We start from the raw sequence: 18,701 nt of genomic DNA, 5'->3' as shown, positions 1-18,701 counted from the left end.
GTCCCTGCAGACCAAAGCGCTCACGTCGTACCGCGACCCCGGGCGGGTCTGAGGGGGCGCGGCTGCGGGGGAGCCGCCTCCCCAGCCCTGAGCGCCGGCGTCAGTCTCGTGTCGCGGGTGACCGCGCCAGAGCCGGCGCGCGGAACTCCCCGGTGCCGTCGGAGGGCCGGGAGTGCGGTCTTCGGCTGTTTCCCCCGGGAATGTGGTTCCCGCGCTGTCGGGAGACGCAAGCGAGCCCAAGCGGGCGAAGCCGGGGACGAGAGGCCGCCCGGCGATGCAGCGCGTCTCCGCGCCGGATCGGTCACCCGCAGCCGCTGCGGCCCGGGGCACTCAGGCGCCTCAGGCCGGCCACCTGCAGGGGCTCCCGAACCGGGGCGCTGAGGTCAGGTTTGCTGGGACGGGACGGTCAAGCGGCTGCACAGCGCCGGACACCGTAAGCAGGCAGTACACGGCAGCTCTTAGGAAAACATCGGATTTATTTTAATCCGAGGACACACCGCAACACCTAAATTCTGTGGTCGAAACGCGGATTCACCTTTACGGAAACGTACAGCTTTGCCAAATTAGGTGACAAGCTAGAACCCTAACTTCCCTATGCGGTTTAGCTCCAGCTGAAGGCGGTCATCTCGGATCCACGGCAGCCCTTAGAGATCCGGGATATTAGTCCCGGGAGGGGGGACAGCAGGGGAAGGCAGCGCCGGGGTAAGAACGGCTCCTATCCCAGGCCAACAGCGAATTAGCTGCAAATCCGCGCGAACCCCTAGCCACCCTAGCCACGGTTAAGATCTTCGCTGGGTCCGTGTCCTCCTCCTCCTCCGCCCCCAGAGGGCGCTGGTGGGCCAGGCAGCCGGCTGTCCCTTCCCACACCTGGCGCAAGTCCACGCTGCGGCACGCCTGGGGGTGTGGGCGGGGAGGCTTCGATTGCCCTTCACAATCATGGCGTCGCGGACACGGAGGTGGATATGGCTCCGCTCCTTACTATCAGGGCATCTCGGCCGGCGCTCAGCCAGTGCCTGGCCCGTCCCCGTTGTGGAATGACGGGCCTTCCGGGGAAGTAGGCCCACCCCTCACGATCATGGCATCTGACACGAGCTTCGGTAGTGTATTTGACTCTCGAAGTCACGGACCATTCACCGGAAGTGTGCCTGCTCCTTACAATCACGGCGCCCACGAGCGGCCCAACCTCGGGTCTTCGATGCTGGTGCCCATCCCAATAACAATAATGCCGGTGGACGTGGCAGCCTGGGATGTAAGGGACAGCCCCTGTCCTTTACAGTCATGTCACTGGCAGACAGCACAACCTGGACTTCGCGACACTGGCGTCCTCCTCCTTAACTATAACGCTCAGAGACGGTATAGCTTAGGCTTTGAAGGAATTGTGCCCCTCACAATCATGGCGCCAGTGACCAGCACAACGGAAGTCATGTGCCCCTCACAATCATGGAGCTCTCATAGCTTAGCGGGAGGGCATCTGCCCCTCACAATCATGGCGCCAGTGACCAGCACAACGGGTCATGTGCCCCTCACAATCATGGAGCTTTCATAGCTTAGCGGGAGGGCGTCTGCCCCTCACAATCATGGCGCTCCCAAGGGTCAGCGGGGCAGCATCTGCCCGTTACAATCATGGCGGCCAGAGCGGGGCGGGGCGAGGCGGCGTCTGGAAAGGAGAAAAGGGCCGGCTGCCCGGGTGCTAGTGCTCATGTGACTGGGAAGATGGCCGTCTTTCCCTGGTAAGGAAGAAGCGGCGGGTGGTCTTCGGCGAGGGGCTGTTTGTGCTGTCTCTGGGTCTGTCTCTGCGAGTGTGAGCGTGTGCGTGCGAGTGACTGAGAACTGCTCTCTTCCGCCGGTGCTGGTGGAGTCTCCCGTCGCATCCGCGGTGGTTTTGACCGCAGAATCCACGGCCACTACCCCGGGCCAGGGGAGGTCCCTGAGACAGGACGGGGGGAATCTTGGTTCCCTCCCGGGCACTCCTTTCCTGCACCTTCCAGGCCCCTCTCCATTCATTCGGTAAAGGAAACTCCAGTTCCCCGGCTGCCTGTTCCCCAGGTTCTGGGGCGCTGCATGCTGGAAAGGGAATGGTGGACTCAGCTCTGAGTCTGGATGATGCGGGACAGCTGGCTGTTTGCTCTGCTACTCAGCTCACCTGGAGCACTCTTGATTTTTCTCACCCGTGGAATGGCTTCCGTTCGTCCCACCGCGTGCAGTGCCCTGCGCCTGGGCACGGCGGATGTAAAGCCTTCACACATACGCCTTGGCCTCAAAGGCTTGACGGTTGAACGGAGCAGACACACAGAACAGAAGGGTCTCCAAAGCAGGCATTAGGATGAGGCATAACCTCACCTGGAGGCTCGGGGAAGGCTTAGCAGGGGCAGAGTCTTAAATTGGGTTTTGGAGGTTGAATAGGAGCTCCTAACAGGCAGGGCCAGCATGTGCTTTGGCTGACCGGCCTGTCAGGGCTCTCCTGACTGGAGTGGTTGGGAGTGATTGGTGCTGTGTTCCCCCCGGGAAGTCAGCAAAATGTGACGGTCACAGGGTGATTATTTATTTGGGGATGTGCGTTCTACCATGCATCTCAGAAAGGGAGATTGTCTTCTCATCTTTCTTTCCAAATGATGTGAAGTGGTTTACCTTGAATGAGTGAGTGAGCAAATGAAAGTATATACAGCCCTAGCCTCTAAAATAAATACAACCTTCTGATTTTATGCTTGATAAAAGCTGCCTTCCGTATGCCCTGCAGCTAGCTAACATGCAGCGATTTCCTTCCAAGCTCTTGGTACACTCAATCGGAATTGGACGCCACTGAGTTTCCTTGGATCTCATCACGTGAAGCACATTTTAGGGTAACATTAAGGCTTAAAAACCAAAACCAATGAGAAACACCTGGCCTCAATTAACTTGTCTGGAATTTTCTAATGAGAAAATCCAGGAAGATACTTTTTAAGTCTGTGCATCCCAGTACATTTTTATTTGCAACTTTAAATCACAAACAGAGGTGCCATAAACCTCCTAACATCTGGGGTCTGCACAGCTCCTGATCTGGCCAATTCCAGACGCTTGGTGCTCTTTACAAGGGACCCAGGGGCACCTGGGTGGCTCAGTCCATTAAGCGCCCGACTCTTGATTTCAGTGCCTGATTTCAGGGTCGTGACCTGGAGTCCTGCATCCAGCCGGGCACTCAGCATAGAGTCCACCTCTGTCCCTCCCCCTTCCTCTCTCTCTCTCTCTCAATAAATAAATAAATAAATATATATATATTTTTTTCGAATAAAGGGACCAAGTTTTAACCTTTTCATGCCTTGCATGGAGCTTGGCAGATAGTAGGTGCTCAGTAATATTCTGTGGCATGAATGAGGAAACAGAGAAGGTCTGCAGAGAAGAAAGGGGTCTCTTTCATTAAATTTGACATTTACAGGGTCTTTTTTTGTGTGCACCAGGCTCTGTTAAGTGCTTAGTGTGCCTCATCTCATTTAGCCCTCAAAACAGCCCCATTTTTCAGGTGAGGAAGTGGAGGCAGAGAGGTGAAGCTGTTCGTTTGCCTAAAATCGGGCAGCCTGCCAGGAGCCTGAGGGTTGGAGCCCAGTGGCTGTCCTGAAGCTCTTAACAGTTCCCCGCAGCTGGACCTCCAATCCAGGTTCTGGGGTGCAGGGCTCCCCTAACCCCACTATGTTGTCATGGGTCTTCCTAGAATGCCTCTTTCCAGCTACACTGTAACATCTCTGATATATTTTGTCAGGGGCTAACATCTGTGATGTCCAGGACACCGTGGGCCACCTTCCCTGTTTAATCCTGTGGTAATCCCCTAAAAACACCTGCTTTTTAGTCAAGAATTTCACCACCACTTTGAGACTTTTTTAGACCACCTTTGAGTAGCCAGCGGCTCGGAGCAGCCAGGAGTAGAGGTGGGAAAAGTTGGCATCTGTGGCAGCCGCCAAGGACCCACGTGAGCCTTTAGCGTTGCGGGGAGCTGGGATCGTGGGGGTTTTTTATCAGGTTCCTCTGCTCTGTTGAGTGGAAAAGCAAAGTAGGGAAGTTGGGAAAATGCCCGCTGGGGGGCGCTGTTGGCCTTACCAAAGACCCAGGCGTGGAAGACCAGGCTTCAGCATCTCAAGTTGTGGGGAAACGATTTAGGAGCCAAGAACAAATTTGAGGAAAAACAATGGAAGTGATAGAAAAATCAACAGATCGCTGTTTGACGTGGAATTTCTGAAAGGATAAATGTTTCCTTTTTTTTTTTTTCCCCAGAAGCCCTATTTTTTTTCCTCCTCCCCTCAAACTTAAAAAATTTATTTAAAATCTTGGTCCTTTAAAAAAAAAAAAAATATATATATATATATATATATATATGGCTCCTGGGTGGTTTAAAGCCTCTGCCTTCAGCTCAGGTCGTGATCCCGGGATCCTGGGATGGAGCCCCACACCTCCCCCACCCTCCCCAACCCCACCTGTCTCTGCTTCCTTGTGATCTCTGTCAGATAAATAAGTAAAATCTTTTTTTTTTTTTTTTTAAGATTTTATTTACCTACTTGACAGAGATCACAAGCAGGCAGAGAGAGGCAGAGAGAGAGAGAAGGAAGCAGGCTCCTGGCTGAGCAGAGAGCCTGATGTGGGGCTCGATCCCAGGACCCTGCAATCATGACCTGAGCCAAAGGCAGCGGCTTAACCCACTGAGCCACCCAGGCGCCCCAATAAATAAAATCTTTTTAAAAAAATAAATAAATTTAAAAAAAAAATAGACAAAAGCAGACAATTGTTTGAGGTTCTCAAGAGGACCCACAGGTGGTCTACAGAGCTCCTGCACCCGAGAATTGGGCTGCCTCCGTTTGCTTGTGTCCCTAAGCACTCTCTGCTGTCATCTGAACTCCATAAGCCTCAGCTTCTCTGTCTCCAAAATGGGCGTAATAAGAGCGCCTGCATCAGGGGGTTGGTTAAATGAGGGAGGGGGGGAGGGCGTGGCCGGGATCCCGGTATACAGTCAGCGCATAATAAATGAGAACTATTACTTTATTCTGCATATCAAGTTACCCTACTCTTTTGAGACTGTGCTTTTCTCAGTTGTTGATTGATCTGTTGACGATTATGACGGGGATGAAAACCATTAGCAACCGAATTTCAGGTCTGATTACATTTCCACTCATTCTATTAAACCTTCCAAAATTCCATTGATGAAGTTAAGAATGATCGAAAGGAGGAAAAGCTTCGTTTGACTTTTAAATTCCGTTTAAAAAATGGATGGGTGTTACTCCACTTTATTTATTCTGGAGGTCTTTGTTTATTTTATAAATCAAGGATTGGCTGGCCGCATGTCACAGGGAGTTTGGAAGAGCATTTTGTATTTTTGGAGACGAAGACGGGGCGTGTTTGGTGTGACGCAGAGACATTAGGCAATATATCATGATAGGGTTTTCCCTTTCAAAACATAAAAATAAAAAGCAGAGCTCTACCCGTGTGGTTGACCTTCTCTGAGCCACAGTTAATTTAGAGAGGGATAGTCATGAAATGCCCTGGGATCCCCGTTCTCTTGTACTGAGTTAGGTTTCTGGGTTAGTGGAGCTCTGTAAGGCTGACAGGTTGCACAGCGCAGCTGGATTTGGGGTTCCTGCAAGAACTAAGGAATCCCCGGGGCTGGGAATGGGGCAGGATTGGGTTGGGAGGGTTGGAGGCTGAGGAACGTCATGACTAGCTCTATGTTTTTTGACACTCTGAGTTTTTTCCAAGTTTTTAAAACCTGTTTCCCGGGACGCCTGGGTGGCTCAGTTGTTAAGTGTCTGCCTTTGGCTCAGGCCATGGTCCCAGGGTCCTGGGATCGAGCCCTGCATCGGGCTCCCTGCTCTGAGGGAAGTCTGTTTCTCCCTCTGCCTCTCCCTACAACTGTGCTTCCTGTCTCTCCCTCTCTCTCACATAAATAAAACCTTAAAACCTGTTTCCCTTTTGATGAGCCCTCTGGCTTTCAGCCATTTCTCTCTTCTTGATTTTTACTGAAGTTATTCAAGAGCCCCCAAGCTGGTCCTGCAACACTGGGCTTGGAAATGTCCGCACCCACATACCGCATTTCATGGCTCCCAAGTTCTGCCTTCCGCAGAACACCAGGACATGAGCGCAGTCCGGCCAAGCTCCCTGCCACATTATGATAGGAATCACCTTTCATGTCCAGTAACCTGGTCCTGTTTCCATCTGAGGCCTCGCTAGACTGACATTCACTGTCCAAACTTCTAGCAGCTTCTGTTCGCAATCAGCGGCGTGTTCTGGGGGAGGGTCAGGGCTTTCTCTGCAGCTCTCCTGACTCTCTGCCAGCCCTTGTGATAGTCGCCCATGGGGCTTTTCTGGTCTGTCTTGCAAAACCCTTCCAGCCTGTACCTGTTCCGGTTCCTGAGCTGCTTCCTCATTTTTAGGTATTTTCGGTGTACCCCCACTTCTCAGTCCCTGTTATCTTAGTCCATTTGGGCTACTGTTAAAAAAAAAAAAATCACAGGGTAAACTTATAAACAAAAGTATTTGTTTCTCCTGGGGGCTGAAAGTCTGGGATCCCGACACCTGCACCGTGTGTCTTCACAGCATGGGGGGGCTCCCTGGGGTTCCTGTTCTCAGGGCTCTGATCCCCCTCATGAGTTCTCCCTTGTGACCTTATCATGTCCTGAAGGTCCATCTCCTCTAACATGATCATCTTTGGAGGTAAAGATTTCAGACCTTAGCACCTCTTTTCTGCTAGTTGTCGTGCCTTTTAATTTTACACGTATTTTAAATACCGGAAGTTATCATTTTTGGCTGTCACTAATCTAGTTTTACTCACGCCTTTATCTTTTATTACCGTAAAGTAGGTATGGGTATATATGAGTGTGTACATATTACATATGTTTTGTTTTCAGTTGGGATCACTTTGTTTCCACATGTAGCCTTTCTTTTTCTTTTATTTTCTTTTTTTTTTTTTTAAGCCTAGTCTGCTGTATCTGCTGGTCTCTGTTTTTCTTTAACTAGAAACCCTGTAGCCCTTATGACTGAAGGGTAGTGCCTATAGGTACAGAATTGTTGGTCGGCAGGTCATTTCCTTGGGACCACCCCTTTGTCTGCTGGCTGTCATCTCTGCTGAGACGGCAGTCATTCTTTGAAAAGAGGGGCTCTTTTTTCCCTTCTAAGAAATCTTCTCTTTAGTTTTTAGCCATTTTACTACAAAAGTACCAAGTCTGGTTTTAGTTGTGCTTTTGTACGGGTCCTGCTTGGGGCACAGGTGTTTCTTGAATCTGTAGCTTGATGTCTTTCATTTCAGCGTCATCCCTTCGAACACTGCTTCTGCCTGTTCTTTCTCTCTTCCCCTTTAGGGTTCCAGTTGTACGAGTGTTAGACCTTCCCTTCCCGCCCCTTAGCACCTTTCCCGCTGTTTGCTGTCCTTCCAGTCTGTCTGCCCCGTGTGCACCAATGTGATACTCGTTGCCCTCTTCCATCTCATGATCTCAGACGGATGAAAACCGTGTTCTCTTTGTCTGCTTCCTGCTTGGCTTCCTTCTCTGGCTTCATACAGCTTTTGTGAACCTTTTGCAGGGAAACCCAGGGCCCAATCTCTCCGTTTCTTGCACCCACTTCTCTTGAGAAGCTCTTCCTTCAAGCCTCTGTGGTCTTGGGGGTGAGGTCGGGGAGGGGAGTTGACTTGACGTCACTGAGCGCCCTTGGTTCTGGTGTCTGGATACAGGTCCCAGATGCCTTGGCAGCTACTTAGACCTTGAACTGAGTGTTAGAATTCTATTTAGCGTTTCTCGGTCTTGGTAGAAGTACCATGCTGCTGTAAACTGCTGTATCCTTGAGGAAGTCTGAGCAAACAGTTCGAGTGTGTTCTGTGTCCCTCAGCTGATCCATGTGTGCATTTTGCTATCTGCCAGGCATTCCAGGAGCAGGAACTACAAGGCTGAGTTTGCGTCATGCCGGCTGGAGGCTGTGCCATTGGAGTTTGGGGACTATCACCCGCTGAAGCCCATAACTGTAAGTTTGTCAGGGGCTCCCTACCTGATACTCTCACTCCACAAAATTACAGGCCTGATCTGGGGTCTTTCCCATTTGCCCGCAGTAGCCGGTTTTGCGTATTTATTTCTGCTAGTTTTTTATTTCCGTTTTTTTTGTGTGTGTGACATTGACCTCACCCACTCATCATGTGTATTCTTGCCCTTTCTCGTCTTCGCGGGGCTGACACAGCACGGGATGCTTTTGTTCCTGAAGTGGACCTTCTTAATTTGCCGTGTGGGACATTAAGCATCTCTCTGATTCCCGTAGAGGATGCTGCCCTGAATAGCATCTTGGTCTACTTGTGAGTGATTAAAAAAGAAAAGAAAAGCAGGCAAGGGGTGTAGATGGTCCCCGTCTTTGGTGCTTGATCAAATCACCCGAGCTTGGTGTTATGGCGTCAGACCCTATGGGTTGAGGTCAAGGTCTCCAATAAGCCTGGCCTTGCTTGAGACACCCACTGCAAATATGGGGGACCCCAGGCCACCTGTGCTTCTGAGCAGCTGGCTGCATATCCAGATGTTCCTTGAGGTCTCCCTTGGGCTCAACACTGGACTAGAAAGACTCACAGACCTCCGGAAACTACTGTCCCTATAAGTTTATATAAAGGATACAAGTGAGAAACAGCCAGCTGAGAGACACTTGGGTTGAGGTCCGGGAAGTTTCCACAGGGAGCTTCGTGCCCTCTGCCTGTGGACACGTCGTGTCCAACCACGAAGCTCCCCTGAGCTTTGGTGCGTCCACACTTCCTATTGGGGATTTTATTACATTGGCGTGGAGGAGTGATTCCTTGGCCACGTGATCGAACCCCCTCTGCATCTCCCTCCCCTGAGGTCAGGCTGATAGCACGTGGCTGTGCTCACAGGCTGGGTCTCCGTCATGAGCAGCCCCCATGATGCGGCATCTCGTTAGCTAAACTCTGGTATGACCCAGAGGCTTGTGAGTGACAGACTCTCCAAGGACGAGAGCCCCCTTTCCCAGAACCAGGGACAAAGGCCAGTCAACTTGTCCTTTGTCCCTCTGCCCCTGGCCCCTGGGTTTTCATAGCTTCTTCATTTCAAGTGGGGAGTGGAGTGCAACTGGCCCTTCTGGAATGTGGTCCTGTTTTCAGCAGAGAGACTGGTTGGATCCTCTTTGCCCAAGGGTTCACTTCTGGTCCCGTCATCTGGAGTTGGGGACAGTTGGAGGCGAGTGGAACAAAGACATGGCTTCACACCCCAACACCTGCCCCCCCACCCCTCAGGACCACCAGCAGGTGGCATTGGGAATTTCTCCAAAAAGGAACCTTTTCATCATCGTCACCACTGCTTTGCGGTGATGACACAGTTCGGCAGCACCTCTGAGACTGCGTGCAGAGCGAGACAAACCTGGGATCTCACGGTCCCCACTTCATGACCCTCCCTCGACCCTCGTCCCCTCGTGGAAGACCTGACAGGCTTGTGAAGATGAGGTTTCTGATGCAGTAGGTCCCAGGGGAGCCCGAGAGTCTACATATTGGAGCCGCTCCCTGGTGATGTAGATGCTGCCTGTCCAGGGACACACTTTGGGTAAGAGGGCTCGACAGGGGTGCGGTTAGAGCTCAGCTCCCGGGTCCCGATGGCCCTGTCTCTTCCTCACCCCTACCCTGCGCCTTCCCATCCTCCATAGCTAGGATTCTGAGTCATGGCCATCTGGCACAAAAGATAAGCCTCCCTGCTCCAAGCAAGGCTTCCCTTCGACGAAGGGAATGAGCGAAAGCATATGTGAATATTTCTCTGGGAAAAGTCTTGGGAAACTTGCACTTGACCTCTCGGGTTCCCTCCACAGGTCACAGAGTCAAAGACCAAGAAAGTGAGCCGGAAAGGCAGCTCTTCTTCCACGTCCTCGTCGTCCTCCAGCTCCGTGGTGGACCCGCTGAGCAGTGTGCTGGATGGGACCGACCCCCTCTCCATGTTCGCAGCCTCGGCGGACCCCGCAGCCACGGTAACACAGCCACCGCCGGTGGTGGGTTCTGCGGGGGGCGGCAGCTTCTCATCTTTTTTGTTTTCAATCTGCAGGGGTCCCGCAGGGGGCAGGGGGGCGTTTTGTTTGTAGCAGTTCAGCTGACCGAGCCGCCCACGGGGTCTGGCTCTTGGAGGCCGCTCGGCTTGGGGAGAGGCTGGAGCCAATCCTGGAAGCTTCTTCCTTTCTTTATAGAGGCACTTCCAAACTCATTTGTGGCTTTAATTTCACCCTTATAATTCCTTTATTTATTTATTTATTCTTAGTTACATAGGTAAGTGCTGATTTTTCACGTAAGAGAGTTAAGCACTGCCAATGAAGCCCGCGTCCTCTTGGCCGCCTGTGAGGTCATCCGTGATCAGTGTTTTCAGTGTCTCTTCAGTCGCTTTGTATCACTTTGTATATTCTTTCTTTTTTTTTTTTTTTAAGTTTTTATTTACTTGATGGGGCACCTGGGTGGCTCAGTTGTTAAGTGTCTGCCTTCAGCTTGGATCATGATCCCAGGGTCCTGGGATCGAGCCCTGCGTCGGGCTCCCTGCTCAGTGGGAAGCCTGCTTCTCCCTCCCCCACTCCCCCTGCTTGTGTTCCCTCTCTTGCGGTCTCTTTGTCAAATAAGTCTTTGGAAGAAAAAAAAAAAAAAGATTTTATTGATTAGGGAGCGCACACACACACAAGCAGGGAAGCAGCAGGCAGAGGGAGAAGCAGGCTTCCCGATGAGCAGGGAGCCCGATGCGGGGCTCCATCCCAGGACCCTGGAATCCTGACCTGGGCGGAAGGCAGACGCTTAACCTACTGAGCCACCCAGGCGCCCCTTCTTTGTATTTTCTTAGGGATCTATCTATAATAACAGTTTCTGAGTATTTATACACATATTCCTGTATGAGTAACATGTACAACAGTAACCAGATTTGCTGACCGCATGGCAGACATTTTCTCGGTGTGTTCCTAGTGCTCACACTGCCGTGTGACAGGTGTTCTAAAGGGGCCCCCGGCGAGGAGGAGTGTGGATGCACTGACTTCGAGCCCAGCCAGGCTGACTTCAGAATCCACACTCTGAACCATCGTTCTGGGCTGGCATTGTCCACTTTTTTTTTTCTTTTTTTAACTTGACGGGGTGTCTTGGAGAGCTTCCCGTGTTCATACTTAGGGAACAATCTTTTTTTTTTTCTTTTTTAAGATTTTATTTATTTATTTGAGAGAGAGAGAGCATGAGCGAGGAGAAGGTCAGAGGGAGAAGCAGACTCCCCATGGAGCTGGGAACCCAATGTGGGACTCGATCCTGGAACTCTGGGATCATGACCTGAGCGGAAGGCAGTTAGCTTAATCAACAGAGCCGCCCAGGTGCCCCTTAGGGGGCAGTCTTCTTATTTTTAGTAGCTGCCTTGTATCCTAAAAAAGGAGGACTTACTTAATGCTGGACACATGGACTGTTCTAGTGTTCGCTCATGTTGGCTGTGGCATGCTGTGCCTTGAACAGACCCATGTCTCGTGCACGTGGATTTCTGTGGGATACCTACTACTACTTTCTCCTCTTCTTCTTCTTTTTTTTTTTATTTGACAGAGAGAGATTACAAGTAGGCAGAGAAAGAGGGGTAACTAGGCTCCCTGCTGAGCAGAGAGCCCGATGCAGGGCTTGATCCCAGGACCCTGAGATCATAACCTGGGCCAAAGGCAGAGGCTTAACCCACTGAGCCACCCAGGCACCCCTTCTTTTTTTTTTTTTTTTTTTAAAAGTTTTATGTTTAAGCAATCTCTGTACCCAACATGGAGCTCAAACTCACAACCCTAGGATCAAGAGTCACACACTCCACCCACTGAGCCAGTCAGGCACCGACCCGACCCCCCCGCCGCAGGGTAACTTCTTAGTAGTTCAGTACTGGGCTACAGCAGTGGGTTCATAGTTTTGACAGCTGCGGCCAAGTCACTGTCCGGCATTCTAGCACTGCCGGCGGTGCCTGTCTTCCCACAGTCTTGCCGCCCGGGATATTCTCTGCAGTTGAACTCTGCCGTTGTGGTGGTTGCAAAATGATCATTTGCTGTTCCTTGATTCTTTCTTTCTTTCTTTCTTTTTTTTTTTTTTTAAGATTGCATTTATTTATTTGAGAGAGAGACAGAGAGTGAGCACCAGCAAGGTGAGGGGCAGAGGGAGAAGCAGACTCCCAGCTGAGCAAGGAGCCCAATGTGGGGCTCGATCCCAGGACCCTGGGATTGTGACCTGAACCGAAGGCAGAGGATCCACCCACTGAGCAACCCAGTTGTCCCTTGTCTTTTTTTCCTAAAAAAAGATTTATTTATTTTAGATCATGAGTGGGGTGAGAATCCTCAAACAGACTCCTGCTGAACATGGAGTCTGTCTTGGGGCTCGATCCCACGACTGCCATGAGGTCATGACCCGAGCTGAAACCAAGAGATGGGGGCGTGATGGTCTGAGCTGCCGAGGTGCCCTGAATATTTACTGTTTGTATACAGCGTGAAAGCACGTCCCCCATGAAGTTAATACATGCATCACCTCACGTATTTACCTTTTTGTTTGTTTGTTTGTTTGTTTACTTTGGTGAGAGCATTTACGTTGGACTCTCCTAGCAAATCTCAGTTTTGCAGTACCTTATGGTCAACTGCCATCACCGTGTTGGCTTATGCTTTGTTTTTGTTTTTTCTTTTTTTTTAAGCAATCTCTACACCCAGCATGGGTTATACTTTGTTTTTAAAGACTGAAACGGAGGGCACGTGGCTGGCTCAGCGGGTTAAAGCCTCTGCCTTCAGCTCAGGTCATGATCCCAGGGTTCTGGGATCGAGCCCCACATCGGGCGCTCTGCTCAGCAGGGAGCCTGCTTCCCCTCTCTCTCTGCCTGCCTCTCTGCCTACTTGTGATCTCTCTCTGTCAAATAAATAAATAAAATTGTAAAAAAATTTAAAGACTAAAACGATACTGTGGCTGACGGCTTGTCTTGCCTGTCCTCAGGACAGCTCTAGGAAGAGACGAGACAGAGACGAGAACGCCATCGTAGGATCCGACTTCGAGCCCTGGGCCAGCAAACGGGGAGAAATCCTCGCCCGCTACACCACCACGGAAAAGCTCTCCATCGTGAGTACCAGTGCGCTGCGGACTTGGCAGTAATCGTTTTGTCCCTGCGGTTCTGCCCCTGGTGGCGTGTGTAGGACTTTCCCTCACACCGGGTAATTCTCTGACTCCGGCTGGGTGTCCTGCAGCTCAGCTGTGTTCTGACACAGAGATACCGGGAGACGGTGTCGCTTCCCACGTGTTAGGGGCCTGGTGCCTCGACGCCCTCTCCCACTTCAACCGAGGGCCCCGAGTGCAGGTTGTCCGCTGTGCTTCCGGCCATCTGGCAGTGTGTCCGATCCCACCACCCCCTCCTCGGGTTTGGCTCATTTGCTCGGTGGCTCACAGATCTCGGGAAACCGGGTCGCTCACTAGATTGCAAGGCTATTGAAGGTGGTAAATCAGCGTCCATTGGAAGAGAGACCTAGGGCAAGGTTCCGTACAAAGGACCTTCTGTCCCCCTGAAGTTTGGTGTCCTGCCTGGTGGTAGGTGGGTGCATTCTGTTCGCCAGCCTGGAAATTCTCGGAGCCCAGTCCTTTGGGGTTTTTATGGAGATTTCATTGCATAGACATGGATGGATTAGATCATTAGCCACTTGTGACGGATTTGACCCGCAGCCCCTCTCCCTTCCCTGGAGGTGGGGGTAAGACTGAAAATTCTAATCCTTTGATCACCTGTTTGCTTCCCGTGGAAACCAGTTTCCATTCATAAGGTGGGTCCAAAAGTCAATGAACAGAAGACCCCTTTACTGCTCTCATCTCTTGGTTTCCAAGGGTAGTAGGAGCTTCTGTGCCAGGAACAGGATTTCTTACAGATCGCGGCATCACAGTGCCTGGGCTCTATACTTTCCCCTCATCGTGTCTGTGTTAGTTGGGAGAAAACTGTGCTGATTGATGTCTCAAAAAATGTGTCAAGAATCCGGGCTCTGGCACAGTTCAGGGGAAGAACTGGACCTGCGGAACCCTGTGTCTGGGCAGGTCTCGGGCGGTGAGGAGCCCCCCTCCCCACCCCCAAGAAGGTGTACTTTTTGCCATGGCTCTGGTTTTCTTCCAGAACTGGAAGTTCGGTTTCTCTGGGTGGCCACAGAGCAGAGTGACTGACCCTGAGCTGAGACCCGAGACTGGCCGGGGAAAGCAGGGCCATGGCGGGGTTACTGGTATCACTGAGGAGAACAAGGTTCAGGAACTTAAACCAAAACCCTCATTGGTGTCGTAGGGAGGACTGATGTTTCTCTCTTGACCCTGAAAAGCAGCCGGGAGGTGGGTGGTCTGGGGCTGGAACGGCAGCTCTTTCTGTCCTGCCCTGTCCAGGGTCCCCTCATGACCAAGTTGTTGGAAGAAGGCAGAGGCAAAGTAGGATGGACCCTCGCTCATTTGAGGATCCCTCCCAGAGTCCCGCATTGACATACCCATTGGATTTGTCTCTTTTTTCCCCCTAAGATTTCTTTATTTGACAGAGATCACAAGTAGGCAGAGAGGCAGGCAGAGGGGGAAGGGGAAGCAGGCTCCCCGCTGAGCAGAGATCCTGATGCGGGGCTCGATCCCAGGACCCTGAGATCATGACCTGAGCCGAAGGCAGACCCTTAACCCACTGAGCCACCCACACGCCCCCGTTGAACGTGTCTTGAAGGTCATCACAGGCCAGACACAGGTAGAAGGACGCTGGGAAGCGGGGGCCAGTGTGCCCGTCAGGAGTCGAGGCTGTGAGTAGAAGGGAGCGGCGGGCGGTGGGCAAGCTCTGCCCCAGTTCCTCTCTTCCCGGCTTCCTTTCAAGGCTCGCATCGGGTGAGGGGCTGCAGGCAGAATCGTTGGCCTAGGCATTTTGTTCTGATTCTCTGAAAGCATTGAGTTACTTGAGAGCAGTGATTTTCCAAGCAGGAGTAATTTTACCCTCCAGGGGACACACAGCAATGTCTGGAGGCATTTCTGGTTGTCACAGCTGTGAGGGTGTGACTGGCATCTAGTGGGTAGAGACCAGGGATGCTGCTAAATGACCTGCAGTGCCCACCACCCCCCACCTGGCTTTTCCAGTCCAGAATGTCAGTGGCGCCAAGGCCGTGAAACCCTCATCGACAGTAAGCCAAAGGCCACCCCCGACGCCAGTGCCCCCAAAATTGTGCCACTTGTTGGCTCACTTTGTTCTGAATTGTGTGGAAATTTGAATCTGCCGTCGTTTCTAGTGAGCTGCGTTTTCCTCCTTTGATTAAAGAGTTCTGTTCTTGGGGCGCCTGGGTGGCTCAGTGGGTTAAGCCTCTGCCTTCAGCTCGGGTCATGATCTCAGGGTCCTGGGATCGAGTCCCGCATCGGGCTCTCTGCTCAGCGGGGAGCCTGCTTCCCTCTCTCTCTCTGCCTGCCTCTCTGCCTACTTGTGATCTCTCTGTCTGTCAAATAAATAAATAAAATTAAAAAAAAAAAAAAGAGTTCTGTTCTTCATGTGGGTAAGTAAGTAGCCTTTGTCAGAAAACACCGAGTTGTGTTATCTTCGTGCTCCTTGAGTGATTTAAGTACCTTCCAGGGTTTTTTGTTGTTGTTGTTGAAGAAACTAGTCAATTTAAAATACTAACAAATTATTTTTGCCTCTGCAGAATCTGTTTATGGGATCTGAAAAAGGTGAGTTTTTGTTGCTGTTACTGGCTCGACGGGGAATTCTCCCATAAGCTTTTGTATAATTTCACAGAGGAAAGCAGTCTGTGGTGTCCTGTCTGGTGTTGAATTCCAGTAAGGCTGTCCTTTCCTCGGTCATGCATGGACTTTGTAGAGTTGGAATACAGACTTAGGGGATGAATGGGGCGGGGAGGGAAAGACCGAAGGGGTTTCTAGCAGTAAAACAGGGGCTCCCTGTCTGATTTTACGGAGCAGCGGCAGTCTTCTCTTGGTGCCTCCTCACCCGCTGGGGAATCGTAAAATTCTCCTTTCTGGAGATCCTGTTACTTTGCCTTAGGTCTTGACCCCCCAGCCCGCACCCCAGGTGAGAAGGCAGATCCGCTGGGGACGGGAGTCACAGTCTTAGTGGCCACTGGTCCCGAAACACTGTAGTCCTCCTTTTCCTCTGCCACGACACAGTCAGATTCTCTGGGCTAGTGCGCCTCAAACTAGCTTTGCAGCAGGCTCACCTGAGCGACTTTCAAACAAAAACCGCACTGCGGGGGGCGGCGCCTGGGTGGCTCCGTGGGCTCTGCCTTCGGCTCAGGTCATGGTCTCAGGGTCCTGGGATCGAGCCCCACATCGGGCTCTCTGCTCAGTGGGGAGCCTGCTTCCCCCTCTCCCTCTGCCTGCCTCTCTGCCTACTTGTGATCTCTCAAATAAATAACTAAAATCTTTAAAAAATAAACAAAACGCACTGCGGGCCGCACTTCACTTGCTGAATTTATCTTGAGGAGTGGGACCCAGGTATTGCCTTTTTTTTTTTTTTTTTTTTAATAAGTTTGTTTATTTGAGAGAGCGTGAGCCCAGGGTGGGGAGGCGGAGAGGGAGAGAGAGTCCTAAGCGGACTCCGTGCTGAGTGCGGAGCCCAACGAGGGGCTCCATCTCATGATCCTGCGATCACAACCTGAGGCAAAACCAAGAAGTGGATACTTAACCGATTGTGCCAGCAGGACACTCCTGCAAAGTGCTTTTTTTGGAGCTCCCAAGTGATTCTGAGGCAGCTGACACAGCTCGTGAACCCCTGGGGTGCAGATGAGCACAGCTGTGGTTTCTCTGCAGATCACTAGTACGGCAGCTGCAACCCTCCCTCGTCCTCTGCAGGTGGGAGCAGCACTTCGGACATTAGGAGAGCGGGGGTGCCTTTGTTAGGGCTGTAACTTTGACCCCAAACTGTGAAAAAGTAAGTTCTACTGTTGGATATCTTCCAGTTTGCAAACATCAGAAGGACTGACAAGGTCTCTTGCTGGTGAGAGTGGATAGCAGGAGAGCTCTCATGCTGCCAGTGGGAGTGTAAAGCACTCTTGTGGTGTCTATTAAAATTGAAGTTGGGCCAACCTTATAACTCAGCAGTTCTATTAGGATATGCTCTAGATCAGAAATCAGCAAACTGTGTCCTACAGGCCAGATCTGGCCCCCTGTTTAAGCTTGTAAATAAAGTTTTATTTACAACCAGCCATGCCTAATTGTTCCCATATTGCCTGTAGCTGCTTTTGTGCTGTCGTGGCAGAGATGAGTACCTGGTACAGACGATGTCTCAACAAAGCCTAAAATACATCTGGCCCTTTAAAGAAAGTGTTTTCCAACCCTCTCCAAATTCCATGGTTTTTTTTTTTTTAAGATTTTATTTATTTGACAGAGACACAGCGAGAGAAGGAACACAAGCAGGGGCAGTGAGCGAGGGAGAAGCAGGCCTCCCTCCAGGCCCAATGTGGGGCTCCTTCCCAGGACCCTGGGATCATGCCCCGAGCTGAAGGCAGACACTTAACAACTGAGCTACCCCAAATTCCGTGGTTTTCTTAAAGTGTGGTCCAAGGGCTAGTAGCATTGACATCATTTGGGAGTCATTAGAAATGCAGAGTCTCAGGCCCTGCTGTGCCTACTGTGGTGTATTCACACAGTGTAAAATAATTAACAGCAGGGCAACAGCTCTGTGTAACGACGTGGATGAATTTCTTCAAGTAAAGATAACGGTGACCAGGAAGCAAGACCATATCCGGACTGGATGGTGGGCACAGGGTTTTATAATTACCTATTAAAATGTGCGTGTGTGCCCTTTCTGTATAATATTTCAAATTCAAAGGAACAGTAGAAACGAGGCTAAAAAAAAAAAAAAATTATTTGGAAACTTAAGTAGTCGTTTTTTTAGTAATTAAGTAACGCACTGTGCTCTTGGCCTGTTCCCAGACAAATCTTTGAGTTAATACCAGATCGAAGAAGCCAGTGCCTGCAAAGAACGAACTTGTGTTCCTGAGAGTGGGTTTGGAGGGCCGGAGCAGGGGGAGCTCAGCTCTAGAACAGAAGCCCCTTTCGGATGGGGAAAGGTTTCTGAGATGAGGCCTGTTGGGCAGAAGAGCCAGCTGGACAGACGGCCTCATCCCGTGGCCTCATCCCGTAGCTGGCTCGCGGCCTGGAGGACCTCCCTTTGCCTCTGTCCGGCCACCCACGGATAGGATGGTGGGAATCGGCTGAGAGGTAATGGGAGGAGGTGGCCTTGGAAGCCCTGGTGCTGGGCAGACGTGAGGTGCTGGCTTTAGTGTCAGAACGTGAGAGTTTTGCACCTAGTCCGAGCCTGAGGGGGCCTTTTGTTGGTGGGAGACAATTGCATGATGGAGTTTTGGCGTCCTTCTCTGGTCTGCCTTTCTTTTTTTTTTTAAGATTTTATTTATTTATTTGTCATAGAGAAGCGAGAGCAAGCTCAGGCAGACAGAGTGGCAGGCAGAGGCAGAGGGAGAAGCAGGCTCCCCGCCAAGCAAGGAGCCCGATGTGGGACTCGATCCCAGGACGCTGGGATCATGACCTGAGCCAAAGGCAGCTGCCTAACCAACTGAGCCACCCAGGCGTCCCTGGTCTGCCTTTCTTTAGAAAACAAACAATTTGGGGAGAAGTTTATAAAGACCGCATAGAGTGTGGGCCCATTTCGAGGCTGGCCTGCTGAACTCTGGGGGCAGCTTCTTGGCAAAAATGTTTCCAATGGCACTTTGGTTCCATAAGGATGAGGTTTTCCAGATCTCGGAGTTGTCTATAATGA

The 18,701-nt window shown here is 51.2% G+C and overlaps 1 protein-coding gene across 2 annotated transcripts in view; it reads left to right on the top strand.

The window, feature by feature from the left end:
- The first annotated feature begins 1,623 nt into the window (after window positions 1-1,623).
- VPS35L (VPS35 endosomal protein sorting factor like) overlaps window positions 1,624-18,701 on the top strand; it is a 115,677-nt gene continuing 98,599 nt past the window's right edge. Inside the window, exons 1-5 of one of the 2 annotated variants that reach the window (XM_045072052.1) lie at window positions 1,624-1,730; window positions 7,869-7,968; window positions 9,793-9,948; window positions 12,929-13,051; window positions 15,613-15,637. In XM_045072052.1, the coding sequence (XP_044927987.1) occupies window positions 1,624-1,730; window positions 7,869-7,968; window positions 9,793-9,948; window positions 12,929-13,051; window positions 15,613-15,637 (511 nt within the window). The remainder of the gene's footprint in view (window positions 1,731-7,868; window positions 7,969-9,792; window positions 9,949-12,928; window positions 13,052-15,612; window positions 15,638-18,701) is intronic. The other variant, XM_004750283.3, reaches the window with a different exon arrangement.

This window comes from Mustela putorius, unplaced genomic scaffold (genome assembly GCF_011764305.1).
Source record: "Mustela putorius furo isolate JIRA1106 unplaced genomic scaffold, ASM1176430v1.1 tig00004007_pilon_pilon_pilon, whole genome shotgun sequence".
In the NCBI taxonomy this organism is placed as follows: domain Eukaryota; kingdom Metazoa; phylum Chordata; class Mammalia; order Carnivora; family Mustelidae; genus Mustela; species Mustela putorius.
This window is presented reverse-complemented; position numbering and strand designations above follow the sequence as displayed.